The sequence below is a fragment of the Tenrec ecaudatus genome, chromosome 11, assembly GCF_050624435.1.
Source record: "Tenrec ecaudatus isolate mTenEca1 chromosome 11, mTenEca1.hap1, whole genome shotgun sequence".
Lineage (NCBI taxonomy): Eukaryota > Metazoa > Chordata > Mammalia > Afrosoricida > Tenrecidae > Tenrec > Tenrec ecaudatus.
The window spans coordinates 40,617,401-40,640,190 of NC_134540.1; the positions used below are offsets into that span (position 1 = coordinate 40,617,401).

The following is a 22,790-nucleotide window of genomic DNA, read 5'->3' on the forward strand; positions in this document are numbered from 1 at the left end:
CCTGTCTGCCCTCCTCCAGCTTCAGTACGGGGAAGGAAAATCTAACCCCACACCAGCCCAAGAGGCAAAGATCAACTACACCTCCAGTCTTCATCCTTTTCCACCCTATCTGACACCATCCATTGCTCTCACACCTCCCTACTTCTCTGCTGGCACAAGAGTCCACTGCCATGGCTACACATAATTTGCATCCAATACTCATGAGCATAAGGATTTAGTAGGGAAGATTATCAGTCAGAAAACAGTAAAACTACAGTTCTCTTGTCCACGGTGCCTTTTTGTGGCCATGCTGGCAGGCATGTCTGTGTGATTCTTGACCTCTGCATCCATGGGCCAAGAAATCCACTGATGCTTTGTCTCATCATCTCAGCAATGCTGCTATGCTCTGCCACATATTCCCAGATAGATTCCTCTGCTCGTACTCTTGGTCTTAGCATGACTAGGACTCTGGTCTCTCTGCTACCTCTGCCACTTCAGGCAGGGATCTCACATATGTTTTACTGGTGGCTCTTTCTTTTTGCTGGTCTTGGGGATGTTTCTTTTTTTGAGGGGGGGGTGGAATGTTTCGTCCTGCTTCTGGGAATCCTCTCTAGTATCCATAGAAGTGGGAAAACTAATCAATCCCTAATTTAGAGACCTAGAACCTTATTTCCATGGTCCTACCCAGTGATTCAGTAGGAGTTAGACATGGATAGAAGAGCAATAAGTAAATTCACTTCACCATTGTGATAGGTAGGTTCATTGTGCCAACCTGGCCAATAGGAACATGTGGGATTAATCAGATCACAGGTTTGATTAGAGAGCAAAAAGCAAATGGCTCAGCAAGCCCTGACCCTCTCTCTCTTGCTCTCTGGTAATCAGACCAGCATGCGGCTGCTTTCGCTAGTTATCTGCTAGTGAAATGTCAGCTACATTCCCTGTGGTATCCACGATCCAACCAGTGGATCCTGTCACTAGAGTATGAGCTTCCTTCAAGACCTGCTTTGTCATGCTGCTGGGGTGTACATAGCTTGCGCCTGAGGCTGGTGGATCCTATTGTCTTGCATTGCTTGAGTTTGATATTCCATCTGGGTCTGCTTCACTAAGCTCTGGAGCTGCTGACTGTTGGTGACCTGCTCTGCTGTTTGCTGCCCATGGGTGGACCCTGGCTGCATTGCCCAAGAGAAGACTCAGCTGTCTGCTTCCTTGACCTTGTACCTAGTAGCCCTTGTGAGTTTAAGGGCTTCCAGTGTATTAACTGTTCCATGGAAATGAGTTGAACTGAGCCAGATGGACTAATTAGTTGTTATAATCCTTCATGCTGTATAAATATATATACACACATATATATATAAAATCATGTGTCCCGGTTTTTTATCTTTAGAGAACCCTGCCTAACACAACCATAGTGTCAAAGAATTGCTATTGAAATATAAATGTGACATAGCCTCCTGTCTGAAAAGTGAAGTATTTGTTTACAGAGGCATTGATGATACCTTGAAAGGTAGAGAGCTGCTCTAAAGCAGTGGTTCTCAACCTGTGGGTCGCAACCCCTTGGGGTCTTCATCTCTAGGGGCTTCCTCTTTTTTGCCACTTTACCAAAACATGATGTCCTTCTCTAGGGACTGGTCTCTTTTGACAATATGTCCAGAGTAAGACAGATTCTCCCCATCTTTGCTGCTAAGGAATACTCTAGTCTTCCTTCTTCTGAGACAGTTCAGTCTGTCCTTTTAGCAATCTATGGTGCTTTCAATATTCTTCAGCACTGCAAGTGAAATTCATGGATTCCTCCATGGTCTTCCTTAATCCGTGTCCCACTCTCACATGCTTATGATGCAATGGAAAACACCATGGCTTGGGGCAGGTGCACCTTAGTCCTCAAAGTAGCATCTTTGCTCTTCAATACTTTTAACACAAACTCCTAGACAACGTCAACCTTTTCTTCATTTATCATGATGGCAACTATTGGTCCAGCTGTGAAGATTTTGGTCTTCTTTACTTTCAGTTGTAATCCATACTGAAGGCTACAATCCTTGATCTTCATCAGCAAGTGCTTCAATTCCTCCTCTATTTCAGCTAGCAATCTTGTATCATCTGCATACTACAGGTTGTTAGTAAGCCTTTGCCAACCGTGATGCCACACTCCCCTTTATTTTTACATCAGTCTCTGATGATTTGCCCATTCTCTGGTAATTTTCCTGCCTGCAGATGGGAGAAACATGGTGGGAGATAACCACCCTGACACACACCTTTCCTGACTTTAAACCATACAGTATTCCCTTGTTCTGTTCACACACTACCTCTGGATCTATGTACAGGTTCTGAATGAGCACAATGAAGTGTTCTAGAATTCCCATTCTTCTAAAGGCTGTGCGCAGCTTATTCTGGTCCATACAGTTTAATGCCTTTGCATAGTTAATGAAGCTGATATCCTTGGCTTTGAGCCAAGATTTTTCTGACATCAGCAATGACATCTACTTTCTCTTCTGAAGCCACCCTGAACTTCTGGCAGTTTCCCGTCAATTGAAAATACAACTCCATTTCAGTCAAACAGTAAACTATAAAATGGAGAAAATCTTTAAAAGTGTACCTGGAAACAGGATAGAAAACAATGTTTTTCATTCTTTACATACTTAGAGTAGTGATTATTAGATCCTTTCACTTGGCGAAAAATGATTGAGGGGAACAAGACACCATTTGAAGTTCTCCCACAATTTTCAGAGGGAATAAGATGTTGGGTGTTTCAAAAGAGAATGTAAGGACATTTTGTAAATTTAGGAAGTGCATCCATGAAAGACAGAGCACAATTGCCCCAGTGGGTTGCTGAGATTGTAACTCTTTTCTTTTCATGGGGAGCTCTTGCAGATAACATAGCAATCCATAGTTCAATTAAAGCAAGCATGATTGCGCAATTGCTTCCACCATCATTTTCAAAGCATGAGACTGTAACTCTTTATGGGAATAGAAAGCCTCATCTTTCTCCCTCGGAGCAGGTGATGGCTTTGAATCACCAACCTTGCGATTGCCCAAGGTGTGAATAACCACTACAACAACACCAGGGCTCACATAGAAGAACTAGATTTTATGAAAAGATATTGACTCTGGATCTACAAAAATCACTGTGTTATCCACATTCAACAGGAGGAAAGCAGTTCACTTGTATAGAAGCGTGCATTCCCCAATACTCAGTACAGATGTGGGCGAGGAGAAAAATATGAAATGAAGACTCATTTAGAACATTACACTGCCTCCCCAACCCCCAAAGTGAGCGCGATTGATACAAATCAAAAGGCATTCCTCTTGCACAGAGTAAAATAACAACAACTTCTAGGTAGTGATTTGTTCACTGACTCCTATGTACCAAATAAACTCCTTTAGTTCAGTTTAAAAGAGGAGATTTACCATACATAACTCATTTAAAAATTAGGCAATGTTGAAAAGTTAAAAAGAGTTACAAAAGCTTCAACATTTAGCATGGTTTGGAATGGAACTTTCCCCAGAGCAAACTGTATCTTAGCCAGGAAGGTTTTGAAAATAGAAACACATAGACATGAGTGATCATGGAAATCAAGAAAATAAAGAAATGATACCTGCTAGCATTTATCATTTGGAATTTAATTAATGGAATAACTTTTATGTTTTCCTGTATTTTGTAAATTAAGAAAACTACAGTTGTATCATTTTATAATCATGAAGAATAAGCATATTAACACATGTGTTAATGACCTCAAATGGATTTTCTTGGGAAGCAAACATCGAATGAAAAACAAAACACATCTTCTCATACTTGGTATCAAGTTATTGGTCATGGTTCTGTACTTCTGCAGTTGTTGCCGGTAGAAGGAGACACTTCCTATTGGAATAGCAACGGATAGCGAATGTTCTAGAGAAGAATAACCAACTACTGAAATACTGACATTGAATTTACATGATCGTGAAAAACAAATGGAGACTCTAACAAAATATTACTTCTGTTCAAGTATCCCTGTCATAGACAAATACAAACAAAAATTAAGAAATTACCTGGTAAATGTTTTAGTTTATACTGAAATGCTACATAAGTAAACCACATTATTTCCCATTTACCAATTCTTTTCCTTAAATAGACACTTGATAACAGAAAAATTATAAAGCCTGAATTGGATATACACTTTTAAGTCATCGAGATTGATTATTTAATTATAACTGCCTAATAATTTGATATTTAAGTTTTAACTGGATTTTGTGCAATGATTTTCCTTCCTGAAAGATTGCAAATATATTCCTATGGTCACAATAAAAAATAAAATGCACAGTAACATCAGAATATTTTAAATGCAGGGAAAAAAAATCAAACTTTTGTTTGTTTCTTCTTTAATCTGAGAATGCATGAAATTGGGGGTCATCTTTGATTGAAGGTGATTTACTATCCGGGACCTAAAAAAAAGTTGAGAAAACATTTTAAAACCCATTTTTTAAACAATATGTGCACCACTTTAGTTAGCATAAGAAAACAGATAAATTTAAGACACAGATGCCCTTGAAAGCACTGTGCATATCATGAACATGTAGGAGAACAAAACAAGATCCAACAAAGTTACAGATTTCAAATTTAGCACTGTGTGGTAAGAATTCTCTTTTGGACACTAGTTTTGGGAAGCTGGGTGGACATTGTCTCTAAAGAACAGTCATGCGAGAAGCAGGAAGAACAGACAAGTGTATACACTATATTAAACAGATATATTCTACTTCAGGTGTCCCAAGATGAGAAAACACACACACACACACACACACACACACACACACACACACACCAGAAATAAGAGAACAGGAGCAAAGGAGAACGTTTCATAAACGCTGTCCTGATATGATCGTTTTTGATACTCTTTGTCTTCGCTTACACCCCGGTGTCTTTTCAATATTCCACATAACAAAATAAGCCTCCTTTTAAATTCTTCTTTTATAAGGCATAAATGACTGGATTCTATTGCTTCCTTTGCTTTCTCTCTCAAGAGACAGAGAAATGGAAATAGGAATTTTTTCATTGTTTCCTCCTCCTTCCAAGTAAAACACACATCAAGCATGTAAGATAAAAATCATCCTTATTCAGATTACCTACACAGTTACTTGTACTTTTAACTCTTAGCAATTACATTTAACTTATATGTATGTATCTGAGAATAGTATGCATTTGTATATATTACATACTTTGGCCTTTTTAGTTGTTATTTAATTAAGTGATGTGTAAGATATTTTATATAGAATATTGGTCGCATAGAAAATATGAGATCACATTCCTTATGAGCTTACACGCAGGAAAAACAAAACAAATGCTGTCAATTGGTTTAGAGCTATAATCAAGAGTCAGCATCTGCTTTTCCTTGGGACTAGACCTCCTTGTTTATTTCAGGTTGACTGAAGAGAGATCATTTAGTTTTACCTAATTTGTAACTATCCAAGGCATCTATAGATACAATCCTACTCGGTGAAAAGTTCAGAATTATATATTACCTTTTTTTTAACCTTTACTTTCTTTTTATTATTTATTATTTCTATTGACTTATTCTGATTCTCATATTGCCTTATTCTTTGGACTAATGAATTAATCAACTAAAAATGGAAGCCCCTGTTTTCACCTTAATCAATAAAGAGAGATGATAAGATATTGACATATTTTGGTTGAATTTCATTGATGTTGTTACATGTGTGAATATTCTCTTATAAATATTATTTCGTAAGTTCCTGTTCACCACTTGTTTTAGGATGCTAGCCTTCTGACAAATACCACAATTTCTGGAATTCAACAGAGGTTCTGAATGAGCTGAAAAAGTACATTAATTGTTTACCTGTCCGCTGGATGCTCTCTGAAAATGTAAGGGAATTCTCACAGTGCTTGGTCTGTTCAGCGATTATGATGATAAAGAAAGAGAGAGAGAGAGAGAGAGAGAGAGAGAGAGAGAGAGAGAATATGTTACTTTCGGCTAAAGGATTGTTGTAAGTTGCTGGTCAGTTGGTTCCAACTCACAATGACCTTAAGTACAACAACCTTAAGTAACATTACCTCATCCTGAAGTATCCGTACCATCATTTGTAGATTCAAGCTTATCATTGCATGGAGTCAATTCATCTCATTGAGTTTCCTTCTAATGATCCAACTATGATGTCCTCTTCTAGGGGCTGCTATCCCAAAATCATATTGTGTCCCTCTCCATAATTTAAAGGTGTTAGACATGGTATTTTCAGTCACCTTATATGCTTGTGACATACAAGCATATTGGACATTGAATAAGGAAGGCTGAAGAAAAATTGATGCTTTGAATTGTGGTGCTAGCAAAGAATATCGAAAGTACCATGGACCGCCAAATGCATCAACAACTATGTCCTGCAAGAAGTCTGGCTAGAGAGCTCCTTTGAGGAAAAGGCTCCTGCGAGGTCAATAATGGCCTATACAGGGAAGAATGGCAAGACTTTGTCTTATATCCTTCAGACAATGTTGTCAGGAGACACCAGACCCTAGAACAGAACACCGCGTTCAGTAAGCAGAGGGGTGGAGAAGAAGAGGAAGGTCCTCCACTGAATGGGTCAGTACACTTGCTGCAACCAGAGCCTCAGGGTTAGGAGTAATTGTGAGGATGACACGAACAGGGAAGTGCTTCATTCGGTTGTTCGTAGAGTTACGATGGGTCGAAACTGACTCAATGGCACCTAATAACAACAGAATTTACTAAATCCCTCATGATCAAGATGTGAACCCAGAGACTAATTTGAGTTACAAGCCATATACTACTTAATGCTATCTCTTCTCCTTTTTTCACACTTCAATTGGGTTACTCTGCTAGCTTTTTCTCTTAGGAAGACATTACACCGAGGTAGAGAAATGTATACAGGCTTCTGGTTGGCTTACTGAATAAATCCTCATGTCATACACCAGAACTTCCGACTTGCTTTGCTGAACACAGCAGGCATTCTATACTGCGTGTGGCTGAGGTGCTAGACTTCTTAAATAAAGATGATGGCCATTCTTTGCACTAAAGTCATGGCAAATGAACTCTTCTCAATATGTCCTCTTTCCACTGGGCAATACACTTCTCTTCTCTGAGCTAACTAGGACTAGCTGACTGGATTTGTCCTATATTTTCTATTCACAGTAAATCTCTATTACCCCGTCACACCTATTTTTGTAATGTGTGTTATCTGACAGCAATTCATATCCTTTTGTGAGCATTATGAATATAATCCCACCAAATAAACAACAGCAAAAGGTTAAATAAATGTTCTAAAAATGTTCTTAAATAATTCAGATATTAAGCCACATAGCTCAACTTTCTGGAAGTCAACAGGTTGCTAATAAGTAGTAAACATATCACTAAATTATGACAATATTATTGACTTGAATTTAAACTACAGTAGATCTAAATCACTCGATAGTATTCAGTGTTGCCAACAGTGTGTCACTCAATGATTCATCACTGATTTTCAGGAAAGCAAAACACTGGTTTGTAGTATTTTTGAATATTCTTTGTCCAAGTACCCTGTGGTAGTTATATAATTGTCAATTTAAGGATAAACATGTGGGGTGGAGTCTAGCCTGTCAATCAGGTCATAGCCAATGAGACTTCTGTGTGGGCATAGACTCCCCTAAGGATTCTGGGAATTCCGGTATTTCCTCCTTGGAGGTGGGAGACTCTCTGCTCAAAACCTGGGAGACATAGCAGCTGACAAGACACATGGACCCACCCTGATGCAGAGACCCCTGTCAGCGCTGAGATGTTTCCAATGCCACTGGATCCAAAGACTTTCTACCCACTGGCCTGTGATCTTCTACATTCAGCATCATTGCATGTGTTTCATGAGTCTGAAGAGGACTTTACAGATTGGTACCAGGCATATGGGCTAATATCGGATTTATGGACTTGATCTGGATTGGCTGGGATGTTTTCAATTGCTATTGTATATAAGTCTCCTTCTTATACATATATATGTGTCCATGGATTTGTTTCTTTAGTCTACCCAGAATAATACATACCCCTACCAAAGAAGATGGAAAGTAACCAAGATAATGTAAACATGCAAAGAAATGTGAAGTCACTCTCATCAGTGTCTGTGAGCCAGTTGTAACCCACCACTAATAGCCTTTATAGGTCTTACAATATTATTTGTAAAGTTTGTATTTCTAAACCATCTTTTTTAATTGAGTAAAATTCAGTATATGTTAAGTATTGCTATTAGTTAAAAAGCTTAAAATGTCAACCACTGGGAGCTTGCAGTGGCAAAGAATTCTGAATTCAGCATCCCAGACACTGCAGATGACCATTTCTATATGTGTAATAAACAACAGAAACAGAGACAAAATGCCATGAGAACCATAATGTGCAACACGGTGGAAACACAGAGATAAAGGGGCCATTTCTCTGAAAATCATTCGTTAGTGCTTGCCTAAATAGACCTACAAATGTTCTAGATAAAAAATAATATCTTTTGCTTAGAAATATCTAACTCAGATCATTCAAAAAGAAAATGTTTTAGTCAATGTTTACTAAAATTTTATAAACTTCATTGTTCATAAAATTCTAGTTGTTGGAAGACATAAATATTTCAACATTATGATTCAAGTACGTTATGATTCAAGGCTTTCAAATATTTCTATAGAAGATTTATAATACATAAGGAAGCAAAGTAATAGACTAGAAACTTTTATTTTATACCCATCTCACAGTTATATCCCTTATAAATCTGCTATGCTTTAATGTACATAATTGTGAAGAACTTAATGCACCAAACAAAGACACCCCCAAAGTGAAACCAGCATATTCTGTTGCATTATATGATCATACTTTCTCAGTTTTAGATCAGAAGAAGATTTAATTTATTTATATGCATTAAATCCAAACTAATAAAACATATTTAATTTAACTTTCTAATTTATTGATTCCAGATTTTAAAAGTTATCCATAGACATCTTGATATAGTCTTGTTTTTCATTCTTCATTTCTTAGTTTTAATTTTATTTAATAACTCACTGCCATACTGACTCTTAGTGACTTACAGGACAGGAAGAGCTGCCGGTGTAGGTTTCTAAGACTGTAACTCGTTACTTGTTTAGAAGCCCCATCTTTCTCTCAGTTTTATCTGATAGGGGAAAATCCATACATTTTTCTGATTCTAAATCCCACAAATAGTGAAAACAGCTTAATGTATTTTGAACTTTTTTCATCTTTTTACTCACCCCCTCCTTCTTCAAATGTTACTTACAAAAATAATTTGGGGTCCTTTTAATATCTGATCTACTTTCCTTGTAGGTTATCCACTTTTTATATTAGTTCTAATGGTTTGAGTCCTTAACTAAAAACAATTTTCCAGATGTGGTGTGGCAATTGGAGGTTAGAGAAATGTTACAATCTTACATTCATGGTAATTCCTAAAACTTAGCCTTAAAACTAATTGTAAGCAAAGTATATTTGATGATTTTATCACACAAAAACACACACAAACATACACAACAAACATAGAAGCTGGCATTCGCATGCCCTATAGTTAGGGTAGTATGTACATCAAGTCTTGTATTCTTGCAACTGTGGCATTCTAAGGATGAAAGGGGCCCTAGATCAAGCCAAAATAATATAGAACACAAAAGCAGCAAAAAAGATATTTCTACATTTTACACGATACTTCTCATCTCTTAATGTTCTGAGATCCTTTCCAAAGCATGCCAAATACTTTTTCAATGGTGGCAAATATGTCCATAATGTCCATTGTGTAAGGAAGTCAACTGCCGGGTGTCTTCACGACCTCTGCTCCTTTCTAACTAACAATGCTATGCCTTGCTGTGGTTGTTTGTGTGGGTACATAAGGTCATTTTGAATAGCTGTTTAAAATTTAGCAGAAAACTTGAAACATACCTACATAAGATAGCCAATCTTGGCATAAATAAGTTAACTACAATTTAAAAGATCTGAAGAATAGCACCATTTTTTCAACCCATTTGGCTCAACCCCACTGTTCGTGAGCAGTCAGCCAAATGATGTGGATTGAAGAGGCAAATCTTGCATTTTTCCCTTTGTATATTTCTCCATTTGGATTCTTTCCTTTACACAATTTAATATCGGTGTTGGTATTCCTCTATTCTCTTGATTACTAAACCATGAATCTGAGGCTTCTGCATAGCTTCAATAATATTTAAATTAGATAGGATATAATAAAAGTGTGTGTGTACAAGGTAAAAAGAATGAGAAGTATAATATGGAACATAAGTCAAGAATCATCAAAGATAAAGATCTGAAATATCCTATGCTCTTTCCTTACCTGGGGCTTTCTCTTTGAATATATATATTCTGACTATCACCCAGTCTATGACTACTTATGTGAGTTTCCAAGACTGTAACCATTCATTGGAGTAGAAAGTCTTGTCTGGCTCCCACAGAGCAGCTGGTGGTTTTGAACTGCTTACCTTGCAGTTAGCAGGCCAATGTATAACCAGCATGCCACCAGGGCTCCGATTTGATGCAATGACAAGATTAAATGCAAGTATTCCATCAGTTAAATTAATAATGTATATGTGAAACCAAAATTGAAATTTTGCTACTTATCTCTGAAAGATATTAAGTTCTTAATATAATTTTGAGACATTTTGGTTACATTATAAATCTGGGCTTTCCATGACTTTGAATGACCTTTAATTATTCACTCAATACTTGTACAACAAAGAAAAAGTTCGTGGATTGAATCTTTATTCTTTGAATCTTTATTCTTTGCCTGGTATGTCCTGGGAAGTTCTGCTTGTTGGTTAAATCTTAAATCCTCCCTATCAATACTCAGCCAAAATTTCATTTAAATACTTTCTATGAAATTTTTACTGTGAATTAAATCATGAAAGAGGTGCCAGAAGTGTCATTTCATATAATGATGTGACTACTTTAAGATCAGAGTTAGGATGTAAAGATCAGAGTTGACTTCACTAAGTGTTTCTAGCACTGCTATTTTTGCCAACATTTCCCCCTTATCCTGGAACGAGTCTTGCAGTTTATAGCTTTAGGTTGTCTTTCTTTCATCCTCAATTATTCTAGTGAAATTCTGGTTAGTCATTTATCTGAGCCAACCCTGGATGGCTGTTCTCTGAAAACTTGAAAGTTCAAGGGGGAAAAGTAGATGTACAAAGATTCAAAGCAATGGTGTGTTGTTAATTAGTGTTGAAATAATTAGTTCATTAATTCATAGCTAGGCATTTCTACTCTTTTACTGTTTTGTGCCCTTGATTTTTGACTCATCCTCCTTTTCAACATTCTCTAAGTCCTTTTTCCCTGCTATGTTATGTCCCAATTCATTATTTTCCATATTCTTGACTTTGACATTTCTAACTCTGGTCTGTATCAACTTCCCACTGGTTGTATCCTTTTCCACAGGACACCCACAGCACCAGCAAAACACACATGCACGCACGTGGGCACCACAGAATCTAATTTAACATAACCAAAATGAAAAGCTAGTATTGACCACAGAAGAAAGTGGAGAAAACAATATTAGTAATTCTGCCTTGATTACTGTGTCTTGAAATGTTATTCCATTTGGCAATTGTTTGTGTTTGTTGTTGTTTTTTAATCACTGCTGAGTGATAGGAATTGGAGAACAGAGACAGAGGCATTCAGAGGGAAGCAGCAATCACGAATCCACAAGGAAAGCTAGAGCATGAAGGGACCAACAAGAGAGGGACCAGGCCTGGAAAAGAGAGGGACCCTCCCTTGGGGCCAGGCCTGGAAAAGAGGGACCCTCCCTTGGGGCCAGGCCTGGAAATCTTGGATCCTAGTTTCTGGAAAACCATCTGTGTAGGGTATGTTACCTTGTGGCAGCATTGAGGAACTCTGATACATAGTCAAAATATTTGTCTTATTAATGTATCAACATCTATTTTTTTAATTTAGGCTCAGCTAATTCCATGAGTGAACAAATGGGACAGACTAGATTCTACAGGGCAACATTCTTACTTCACCATTGAATTGTTTACAGGAAAAACTTCAGCAACTGTTATTGAAGGACAACCTTGAATATCAATCTAATGTGTGTGGGATTCTTTAATACATTTAATATATATAGCCTTAAACTGACATTAGATGCAGTGGTAGTTCAATGCTAGAATTCTAGCCTTACAGGTAGGAGATAATTAAATTCCTGGACAATTTACCTCATGAGCAACCTCCCCCAATCCCACCCGACCCGATCCCCAATCTGTCAGTAGAAGTTTGTGTGTTGCAATGTGCCAAACAAATTTCAGTGTCACTCCACACTAAACCAGACTAGGGGGAAAGACCTGGTGATCTGCTTCCTAAAGTCAACAGACCTTGTGGATCACAGTGATCGGAGCCTCTGCTCGTCATGGGGTTGGTGCTGGGTGCACTTCCTTCCTGAACTGGGCCTCTTTGAGTCAGGGTCGCTTACAGCACTTACCACCACAATCCACACCTGAGTTTGTTTAGAAAAGATATAAAGTGTGGAGAGTGAATTTTTAAATTTGACAAAAGTAAATATCCATCCTTTTTCTTTGCAGTGGGGCATTGAAGAAAACACAGACGAGAGGTCTGCCCTCTGTTCTAGGATGTAGTAATGTTGACTGAGGCAATTCACTGGTAGAGGCTGCATTCTGGGGTATGATCTTTCAACTGTCTAAATGACTCTATTTGGGCAATGCAATTGCTTTGACCATCACATTACTAGTTTGGAATCTAAAATATGCACATGCAAACACACACACACGCACACACATGCACACGTGATGAGACTTCAAAAAGTTTGTGGGAACATTCCATCCTCTTTTAATTCCATTTGTCCACAAACTTCATTGAAACTCTCTCATCTGTAAGAATGGTATACTTTGGTAAGTTAACGAATCCAGAAAGACAAATGCATCCTAACATGTACCAAAAGCATAATCATCGTTGAGCCAATGAAACTCAAACAAATCATAATAACCTGTTGGGGTTAGAAGTTCATGCCAAAACTGGATGATTTCCCCAGAGCCAATCAAAATGATGGAAACATTGGTGCAAAATCACAGCTGAGCAGGTTTAGCCTCTCCTCACGAGCTACAGATGGCAAGTAATTTAGGAATGCCCATTTGGTGAAATTTACCAGTTCCTCTAGAGATCACACATATGGGTTTGCATTTAAAAAGCAATTGCACCACAAATAGCTTTTTAAACAACAGATGTAAGTATTGACAGTAAAAGGATGTCCAAAAAGCAAAGTATGTCCACATAAGAGAAAAAGAGAGCTTATGTTAGACTTTACAGAACTGCATTTGGCCTTTTAACTAAAAAAAAAAACAACAACAAAACAACGACAAAATAATTGTGAAATCAATGTATACAAAGCTTGCCAAGCCTTCTAAATTAGATATGAGGTTCTGTCTTCACATGGTATGACTTTCCGGTATTCTACTTGGTTTTCCACCTTCGTGTATTATAAGGTCACTCTTAAATCCCCAAAGTGTTGGGAAGTACTTTTAGAAGAGTTACATCTTGGAGTGAGTCTGAGCTTTCTGCTTTGTACAGCACTGATTTTGTTGACAGAAATTCAAAATGGAGCTGGAAAATTTAGTGTGTGTGTGTGTGTGTGTGTGTCTGTGTGCTTAAGTCTACACAAAGGACATCTTTCTGCTTGTAGATGTGTGCACAAGTTAGTAAGGATGTTAGTTATAAATTGTGAGGTTTCCAATTGCCTGCCCTTTATTGCTTCCTTTAAAGAAGGAAATTAATTGTGTGAAATTGCCTTGCTGGTGAAGTGACACCAGATCGCAATGGCAGCACAGACCTAATCTAGCAGGAAACCAGGCAATCGCATCTTGTGAACACTCACAGAAATATTTCACTTGGGGAGTGAGCACGGCCAAAATTTTCCTGGAGACATGTGCATCATCTTTCCTTGCCTATATTTAAGGGTTGTAGATTCCTCTTAAAGGCTGTAAGAGTATCTTGCTTTATATCGAAGGAGTAGCCTCTGTACCTCGCAGTACAATCCCATCTAGAGAGTGGCTGTAACTACAACATTATGTGTGGACAAAATAAAGATTTTGACACTGATTGTTTCTTGATTGAGTTACTTAGGATGTTGCTTTTCCCCCAATCTCAAACTCAACAGAGGGGTTGAATACTAATAGCTGTGCAAATGATAACATTAACAGGAAGATGCCCTTTTGGGGCCTGACCGCGATGTGTAGCAGCAGGTGAAATATTGGGGGAGGTTGAATTGCTTTTGTTTGAGGGTACATAAGTGGGCAATTGGTGCTATCCCAGGAAGCAAAGGAAAATGAAATTGCTTATACAAAGAGACAACCAGATTACAATTATTACTAAAATATGTATGACACCATCTTGAGGGTGTAGTGAGGAAGCAGAATAGGGAGTGCCCACAAAGTACTTATTCAGATAAGGAAACTGTTGTTCCCATGTGTCTTCTTGTATATTCAGCTTTATGTTTATACTGCGTATTTCCTAGGAATTTCAATGTTACCCAAGCTGTATTAAATTTAAGTATTAAATTAATTCAAGTGTTTTCTTGTTTCACAGAACAGACTGCATTAGAAATATAAAAGCTTGTACATATTACATATAACACCATAAATGCAATTGATTATTGTACTCCACAGTGTGCTAACTGCTCTTGTGCCATTAGATAAAGAGCTCTGATTTTAGAGATTTACAATTTGAGGGGGAAAAGTACCTAAATAAGCTTTCCCCTTTAGATGGAAAATTATCAGTTGGTTATATTAGATAAGGAATAATCTACTTGTGATTTCTTGCATAAAGGAATGTGCATTAAGACCAGTTCTGAAGGATGAAAATATATGAGGTATATAGAGGGCAAGAGGAACAAACTGAAAATTCCAGGCATACAGAAGACTCCAATGGTGAAATACAGAAATAATTGGGCAGAGGGATTTCCCCTGAGTAGTCAGGTAGGAGGGTGGGAGGTAATCACAATCGGGAGTTCCATACTATTTTATGTGCAGCAAGAGGCTATTTTAGAGCAATCGAAGGTATATATTTTTTTTCCTTTGGCTTCTGATATGATTGCTAATGTCTCCATTGCTTTAGAGGAAGACTGTCCAAGCAGATCTAGAGAGTGCACAATTACATGTTTTAGGTTTAAAAATTTGTGTGAAATGAAAAATGTGATAAAGTGGTTAAAAATGGCATTGACATGTATAGATGGAAGTTGTATTGGCCTGTGTGTTAGTCTGGGTAGACTTAAGAAACAAATCCCAGGCACTCATATATGTATAAGAGAGAGCTTTATATACAAGAGCAATTGAATATCCAGCCCAGATCAAGTCCATAAGTCTGATATTAGCCCATGTGTCCGATATTAATCTATAAAGTTCTCTTTAGACTCACAAAACATGAGCAATGATGCTGAGTGCAGGAAAATCACAGGCCAGTGGGTGGGAAGTCTTTTGGATCCAGTGGCATTGTAAACATCTCAGCACTGACAGGGGTCTGCATGTGGCTTCTCCAATGCTTAGGGCTCAGGTTTCATCAGTGTAGGTCCATGTGGCTTCTCCTCAGGGATGTTTCACAGAAAGTGAGCCTTGTCAGTAGAGAATCTCCTATGTCCCGCCTCCAACAAGGTATTTTATCTCCTTAGCAGCTCCAAATGAGATCATAAAGTTGTAATCCAATTTACAAGCTAAACGCCATCCTTTCACTCTTAAGCCTCAAATTGACAACAGATTATATAACTACCACAGGCCACCCCTTGTCAATTTGACACTTTCATACATCTCTTTAGCCATATACAATTTTCAACCAAAATCATATCTGTACCTAACAGGATAAAACTAAAATGCATACAATTCAACATGTGCTACCCTCATTTAAACATAACACTCTCTAAGTGAACAAAACAAAAATATCCTATGCCTGACAATTACAGTTAACTAACAGGTACACCTCAATTCTACAAATATATTCCTATGAATATATTCCCTCACCTATGAAAATTTGTAAGCCAACCACTTCATGCCTTAATTTGCGTCCCCCCCCCCCATTTTGGGTATCCAATTTCTATACTGCCCACTTACATCAACCCAGTCCTCTGAGGAGACAATCATATCCTTTGTTGTGAAGAATTTTCATCCCAGTTTGAACCTTGTGAAGTCTGCATCCATAAGCAAAGACAAATCAGGACAGGCCATTCTTAAAGTCTGCAGCAATATGCACCAGTTCACAGGCTCAAATATCTTCTCTACATCTGGCCAGGTTCTGGTCAACTCAATGTGGGCTGCCTCACTGAGTCTCACCAGGGTGCCCATTGGATGCTTACCTTTAGACCATGGTCCCATCACAAATTCTCAACAACTCTAGCCCCCCCCCCCCCCGGGCTAGGTTATGAACTTCAGGGCAGTCAACCTGCTTGCTCTTATCTTCTCTAGTCCCTGTGAACCAGATCCACTGGTGTCAGGGGCCAGACTCAACCCTTCTCTTTATTGCTGCATTTCTCCCACTTCCACTCAAGTGGATCCAGGTGGTCACCTAGCAAGCATTTCAACCTGCTCACAGATTTTCTTTAACATTCAGTCCAAGAGAGGAATTTTCTTCGTGGTTTCAGGTTTTTTTTCCAGCTTCTGACAAAAACCACTTATTCAAAATTCAAATACCCCAAAATTCTTTTTTTCCCTATCAATCTGTCACCAGTGTAGGCTTATCTTATCAGGGAGTTTTTTTCAGGCATGTTGAAACACATTTAAAGATCAAATTTTGATTGCTCAAGGCAAAGGGGCTTACAAGCTCTCTATTTTCATACTTCCAATAATCACTTCTATAAATCCTTATATCAATAATAATAAGCAGAAGATATCTATATTAAAAAGCAAAATCAGATACTAAACTCAATTCTGAAAATAGACAAGTTCAATCTTTATTTAGCTTGTCTATATCCTTATTTAAACTATTCTATTGATACAAAATATGGAATTAGACCTCTGAGATCATCAAGCCAGAGACAGGTTTCTATTGGTCATTTGACCTTCTCTTAGCCATTTACCCTAAGCAGCATGCTTTCTGAGAAATTTGAGGGGAGATTTCTACCCCTGAGCTCAAAATATACATTAACATTCATTTTCATCATCTCAAACAGGACTAGCCAAAGACAACAACTAAACAAAATAATCAAAATTTTAATTCCCTATCCTTTCCAGAAGAGAACCCAGTAAACTGCATGTACATACCTGACCTACAGCTAGTCAAAGAAGAAAATCTACCACGAGGGAGATAGATGTCAAACAAACATCCATTCTCCGTTTTTATGATTTAATTCTCCTGTACCCCACTCCTAAGGTACCATAATGTGTTAGTCCTGGTAGACTAGAAAAACAAATCTAGAAACATATGTGTTTAAGAAAGAGCTTTATATACAAGAGCAGTTGAATATTGAGAAAACTTCTCAGCCCAGTCCAGATCAAGTCCATAAGTCTGGTATTCACCCATATGTTTAATATAAAATTCTCTCCAGATTCACAAAACACATGCAATGATGCCAAATGCAGGAAAGTCACAGGCCAGTGCGTGGAAGTCTTGTGGATCCAGTGGCGTTGTAAGCATCTCAGCACTAAGAGCCTATATTTTGATTTTCACAGTTAAAAATGGCACTCTAACTGAAAGAAAAAAATTGGAAATAACTTGCTACCATTCCCATCCTACACACACAGACACATCATGAAAAAATATTATATCAAATAGGAAGACAAATAGTGGGGAAAACAAAATGAAGTGCATGGCCACTGGTAAATTTCCTTGAGAAGGGATCATGGGCCCAGAGCACATGGAGCAGAAACAGCCATGGCACATGGAAGTAGAGTAGAGGAGCCTGTTTTTATTTGTACATCAGTGTGATGTGAATTAGAAACATATATGTCCTCTCAGATGAGATGAGGAAACTATGAGGTAAACAGAAATCTTTCCCAACATTGCTAAAATATCCTAAAAGTTAGATAACTTACTAAGCAACTGTGAGTAGGCGGAAAATCACAACTGACCAATTTTACACTGAATTAATTGGGGACAATGTCAGTCAACAAAATTTGCTCTAGAGTAATGTTTTTCATGGTAAATATATTGACTCATTATAAAATCTTAGTTCAGTGAGGTGTAAAGAAATAAAAACAATAGAGATACATATTTACAGATCCAAGTGTTGGTGAAGACAGTTAGTGAACAAACAGTACATGAAGGGGTACATTTACGTTCTAAAGCATGTGATAAGGAGAATTGTGGTAGTCTGATTTCGGGACTGGGCTGCTAACCGGTTGGTGGTTCAAACTCTCCAGATGCTCCAAGGGAGAAAGATGAGGACCTTATTACCATAAAGATTTAGGCCCAGTAACCCTGTACAGGGTGACTATGAGTTGGAATAGATTTGATGGAAGCAAATTTATTTTGTTTAAAATTGTGTACAATAGGGAAAGAGATTTGTAGTGATTGGAGAAATCACAAACAGTTTGCTAGAAGTGTTGGAATAATGGACACAAACCAGTTTAGACCAGGTTTGTGAGAAATATTACACAATAGGGGCTGAAAAAGGATTTCACAGAGGCTTAACTATAATCACCAAGAAGATGGAAAGCCTTCTCTTCTATTCACCATTCTATACTCAACATTGAGCCTGACACATGGTAGATAATCAATGGATATTGGATTATTAGCATGGAAACATCATTAATATGCATTCTCATAAGACGAGGATTAGTCAATGTTCCCCAGTCTCTGCATTTTTGGTGTTTTGAACTAAACAATTATTTCTTAGTAGATGTGCCACCAAAGCAAGCACAAACAATGATTTCTTATGCAGAATGAGCTATCCTATTCGTTGTAGGCTACTGAGCAGCATCTCCGGCCAGTAACACTAGATCCCAAATCACGTCCCCAGCAAGAGTGCTAATCAAGGACAGTATTGCCAAAAAGTTTTCTGTGGAGGGAAATTTTCCTTGTTGAAAGTCACTGGATTGATCTGTCAACAAGAAAACAAGGAATGGCAATTGTAATGGTTGCTTATGCCACTATGGCTGTTGAGTAAATTTTAACTTATGTAAGTAGACTGTTGAGTAAATTCTGACCCTATGTGAGTAGAGTACAATTGGTTTTTAGAGTTTTTAAGGAAGTAGATGGCCAAGTTTGTCTTTTGAGGCACTTCTGTATGGAATTGTTCTATCAATCTTTCGGTTACTAGCTGAGTAGTTTGTACCAATCAAGAGAGACTAGTCCCTGGAGAAAGGCATTATGTTTAATAAAGTAAAGGGGTAGCTAAAAAGAGGAAGGTTCTGACTGAGATGGATGGACAGTGGCTGCAACAATGGGCTGTAGCACAGGGCCATAGGTAGAGATGGCGCGGGACCAGTCAGTGCTTTGTGCTGTTGGGAATTGAAGCTCTGTGGCACCTATCAGCCACCACCACCATCACCATCCAGTAAATGAAAATAATCATTAAGGACACATAATTAGGTGTTTTAGTTCACTAATTGAGAATGTTCTGTTTTAAGGGTTTTATGCTTTTTATTCCTACTCTAAAGTTAGTATTATTAGCTTCATTTTAAAGACAGAGGATTTCTAAACATCAAATCCCTCTGATTCAAGTTATCATATTCAAATTAGACTATGCAGCTTTCTCTGTAGTTATGTATCATAATATTCTTATATGGCACAGTATATGTGTTAATCTGGGTTGATGAGGGAAACAAATCCACAGACACATATGTATCAGAGAGAGTTTTATATATAGGATAAGTATGCATTAAGAAAGCATTCCATCCCTTTCCACTATAAATCCCTAAGTCTGACTTAGCCCATATGTCTGACACCAATCTACAAAGTCCTCCTCAAACTCACAAAACACACCCAATGATGCCGAATGAAAGAGGATCACAGGACAGAGGGTAGAAAGTCTTTAAATCCAGTTGGCAGGAATATCCATGCAGCTGCTCCAGTAGCATCAGGGTAAGTCCATGTGGCTTCTCCTCAGAGAGATGTCTTGCAGGAAGTGAGCCTTGCCAGCTGACGCATAGAATTAGTGAGCAAGGGACCCAAGAACCAGAAAGGCAAGGCTCACCGAGCCATTTCTATCTCTGCCCCTCAATTAACTCCACATGTGTTCATCAGCCAGTTTGGCACAATAAAGCTTAAGTATCTCAATATATTTATGTTTATAAATATGTGTAAGGGGTAGATGGAGAAAATATCTCTGTGTCTTCTGACAAAATGTATTAATCATATTGAAGATGAGATTATCTGGAATAGCATTTCTCTTTTTATTTGGTTATTATGTTGCTAGTTGATGTCTATAGTGACCTTATGAACAACAGAACAAAGCCCTTTAGTCCTGTCCCATTCTTGTTTTTTGATTTCTTTCCTATTAAAAGATCATTTGTTGGGGGCTCTTTACAGCTCTTAAAACAATCCACACATCAATTGCATCAAGCATATTTGTGCATAAGTTGCCTTCATTATTTTCTTTTTATCAGTTTATTGATGGTTCTTACAATGCTTATTACAATTCATTCATCAACTTTTCAGGCATAATTGTACATATGTTGCCATCATTCTTTTCTAGACATTTTCTTTCTATTGAGCCCTTTGTCATCTCCTATTTTTTCATCCTCCCTGCCCCCTCACCCTCGTGACCTCTTGATAGATTATAAATTATTATTTTCGTATCTCACACTGACCACTGCCTCCCTTCCCTCATGGTTTCTGTTGTTCTTTCTGCTGGAGGGGTGTGTGTGTTTGTGTGTCAATCATTATGATCAGTTCCCCTTCTTCTCCTCCTTTCCCCCTTCTTCTCCCTTCCCATCTGGTATCTCTCTTCCCATTCCTGCACCTGGGTTGTAGCCATCATTATTTTCTAAATATTTACTTTCTATTTGAACCCTTGGTATCAGCTCCTCTTTTTATCCCTCTTGATAAGTTATAAATTATTATTATTTTCATAACTCACACCTACTGCTGTTTCCCTTCCCCCATGGTTTCTATAGTGCATCCCTTTCCAGGGTAGGGGAGGGTGTTATGTGTTGATCATTGTGATCAGTTCCCCCTGCCTCCCCTCCACTTCTCACCTTCCCTGACTACTGAAACCCATTCCTATTTCTGGATTCCGCGTGTTGTTAGCTCTTATCGCTTATCTGTACCGGTGTACATGCATTGATCTAGCCCACAGTGAAAGGCAGCACTGGGGTCATGATAGTAGGTGGTGAGGAAGCCTCAAGGAACCAGAGGAATATTGTGTGTTTCATCAATGCTATATTGCACTCTGGCCGACACATCTCTTCCTTGTGACCCTACTGTGAGAGTATGTCCCATTATCTACAGATGGGTTTGGGGTCTCTGCTCCAACCCCTTATTCTTAGCAATATGGTTTGTTTGTTTGTTTGGGGTCTTCTGAGGCCTGTTACCTGATCCCATTGACAACTCACGATTGCACAGGCTGGTGTGCTTGTTCCATATGGGCTTATTGCTTCTCTGCTAGATGGCCACTTGTTTAACTTCAAGCCTTTAAGACCCCAGAGAGTTGGGCACCATCCACTTTCTTCAGGGCATTTGCTGTGCACCCATTTGGTCTACAGTGATTGTACCAGGAGGGTGAGCATCACAGAACACCAGCTTGTTAGAACAAAGTGCCATTGCATTGAGGCAGGACTTGAGCAAAGACCCAAAGTCTGTCCACTACCTCAGTGTATTGCCATATAAATATGTGCACATAGGCCAATATCTCTATTGTTCTGGATTAACGTACTTACATTTGTACATGCCTATGCTCACCTATCCATAGCTTTTTTTCCTAGATCTTTCCCCTGCTTCCTTTTAATTTCCTCCTGCCCCACCATCATGCTCACCCTTCTTCTGCCATTTAGTAATTCCTCTCAGCTAGATTGCTGTTGCTCCAACACTTTCCCCCGACCCCTCCAGATCTCTCCGACCTCCTCATCCCTGATTTTAATTTCCTAATTGTCTTCATCTATGGCATTGTTTGCTCACCACTCCCTTCTCCTGCCTCCTCCTCCCTGCAAGTCTCTCCATAATCATCAGTAACATTGGTTTCTTCTTAAGCTTGCTTCCTATGCCTATCTTGTGTAGATAGACAATACCAACGTTAATAGGGACAGAGAGAAAGATAATAATAATGAGAGAAAAAATCATTGCTACACTTGAGCCCATTGTTACAGTCAATGTCAATCTATCTTGTTGAGGACCTTCTTGTTTTTCTGCTTCCCATCCACTTTATTAAGTATGATAATAGGTTCACAGTCTCCATACCAGACAAAGTCCCATCACCCTCCTTTCTAGGGAGAATTCTGGCTATATATATCTTTTTGGTAATGTGATCACCAGGCCTTTCTTTTGGGTCATTTGTGGGTGGACTCCAGCTGTGGTAATTATAGAATTGTCAATTTAAAGTTTAAGTTTGTAGAGGTGGAGTCTAGCCTGTCAATCAGGCCATAGCCAATAAGGCTTCTGTGTGGGCATAGCCTTCCCCTACGGATTTGGGGAATTCTGGTATTTCCTCCTCAGAGATGGGTTACTCCATGCTCACACCCTGGGAGACATAGCAGCTGACAAGACACATGGACCCACCCTGATGTGGCGCTGGGTACTAAAGAAGCCATGCAGAGACCCTGCCAGCACTGAGATGTTTGTTTCCAATGCTACTGGTTCCAAAAACTTTGTACCCACTGGTCTGTGATCGTCTACATTTGGCATCATTGCATGTGTTTTGTGAGTCTGAAGAGGACTTTATAGGTTGGTATCATACATATGGGCTAATATCAGACTTATGATCTTGTTCTGGACTGGACTGGA

General features: G+C 38.5%; 1 protein-coding gene across 1 annotated transcript in view; it reads right to left on the reverse strand.

The window, feature by feature from the left end:
• Positions 1-5,802: 5,802 nt before the first annotated feature.
• PCDH17 (protocadherin 17) overlaps positions 5,803-22,790 on the reverse strand; it is a 163,285-nt gene continuing 146,297 nt past the window's right edge. Inside the window, exon 4 of the mRNA XM_075563006.1 lies at positions 5,803-5,856. Within this exon, the coding sequence (XP_075419121.1) occupies positions 5,843-5,856 (14 nt within the window). The 3' untranslated portion in view covers positions 5,803-5,842. The remainder of the gene's footprint in view (positions 5,857-22,790) is intronic.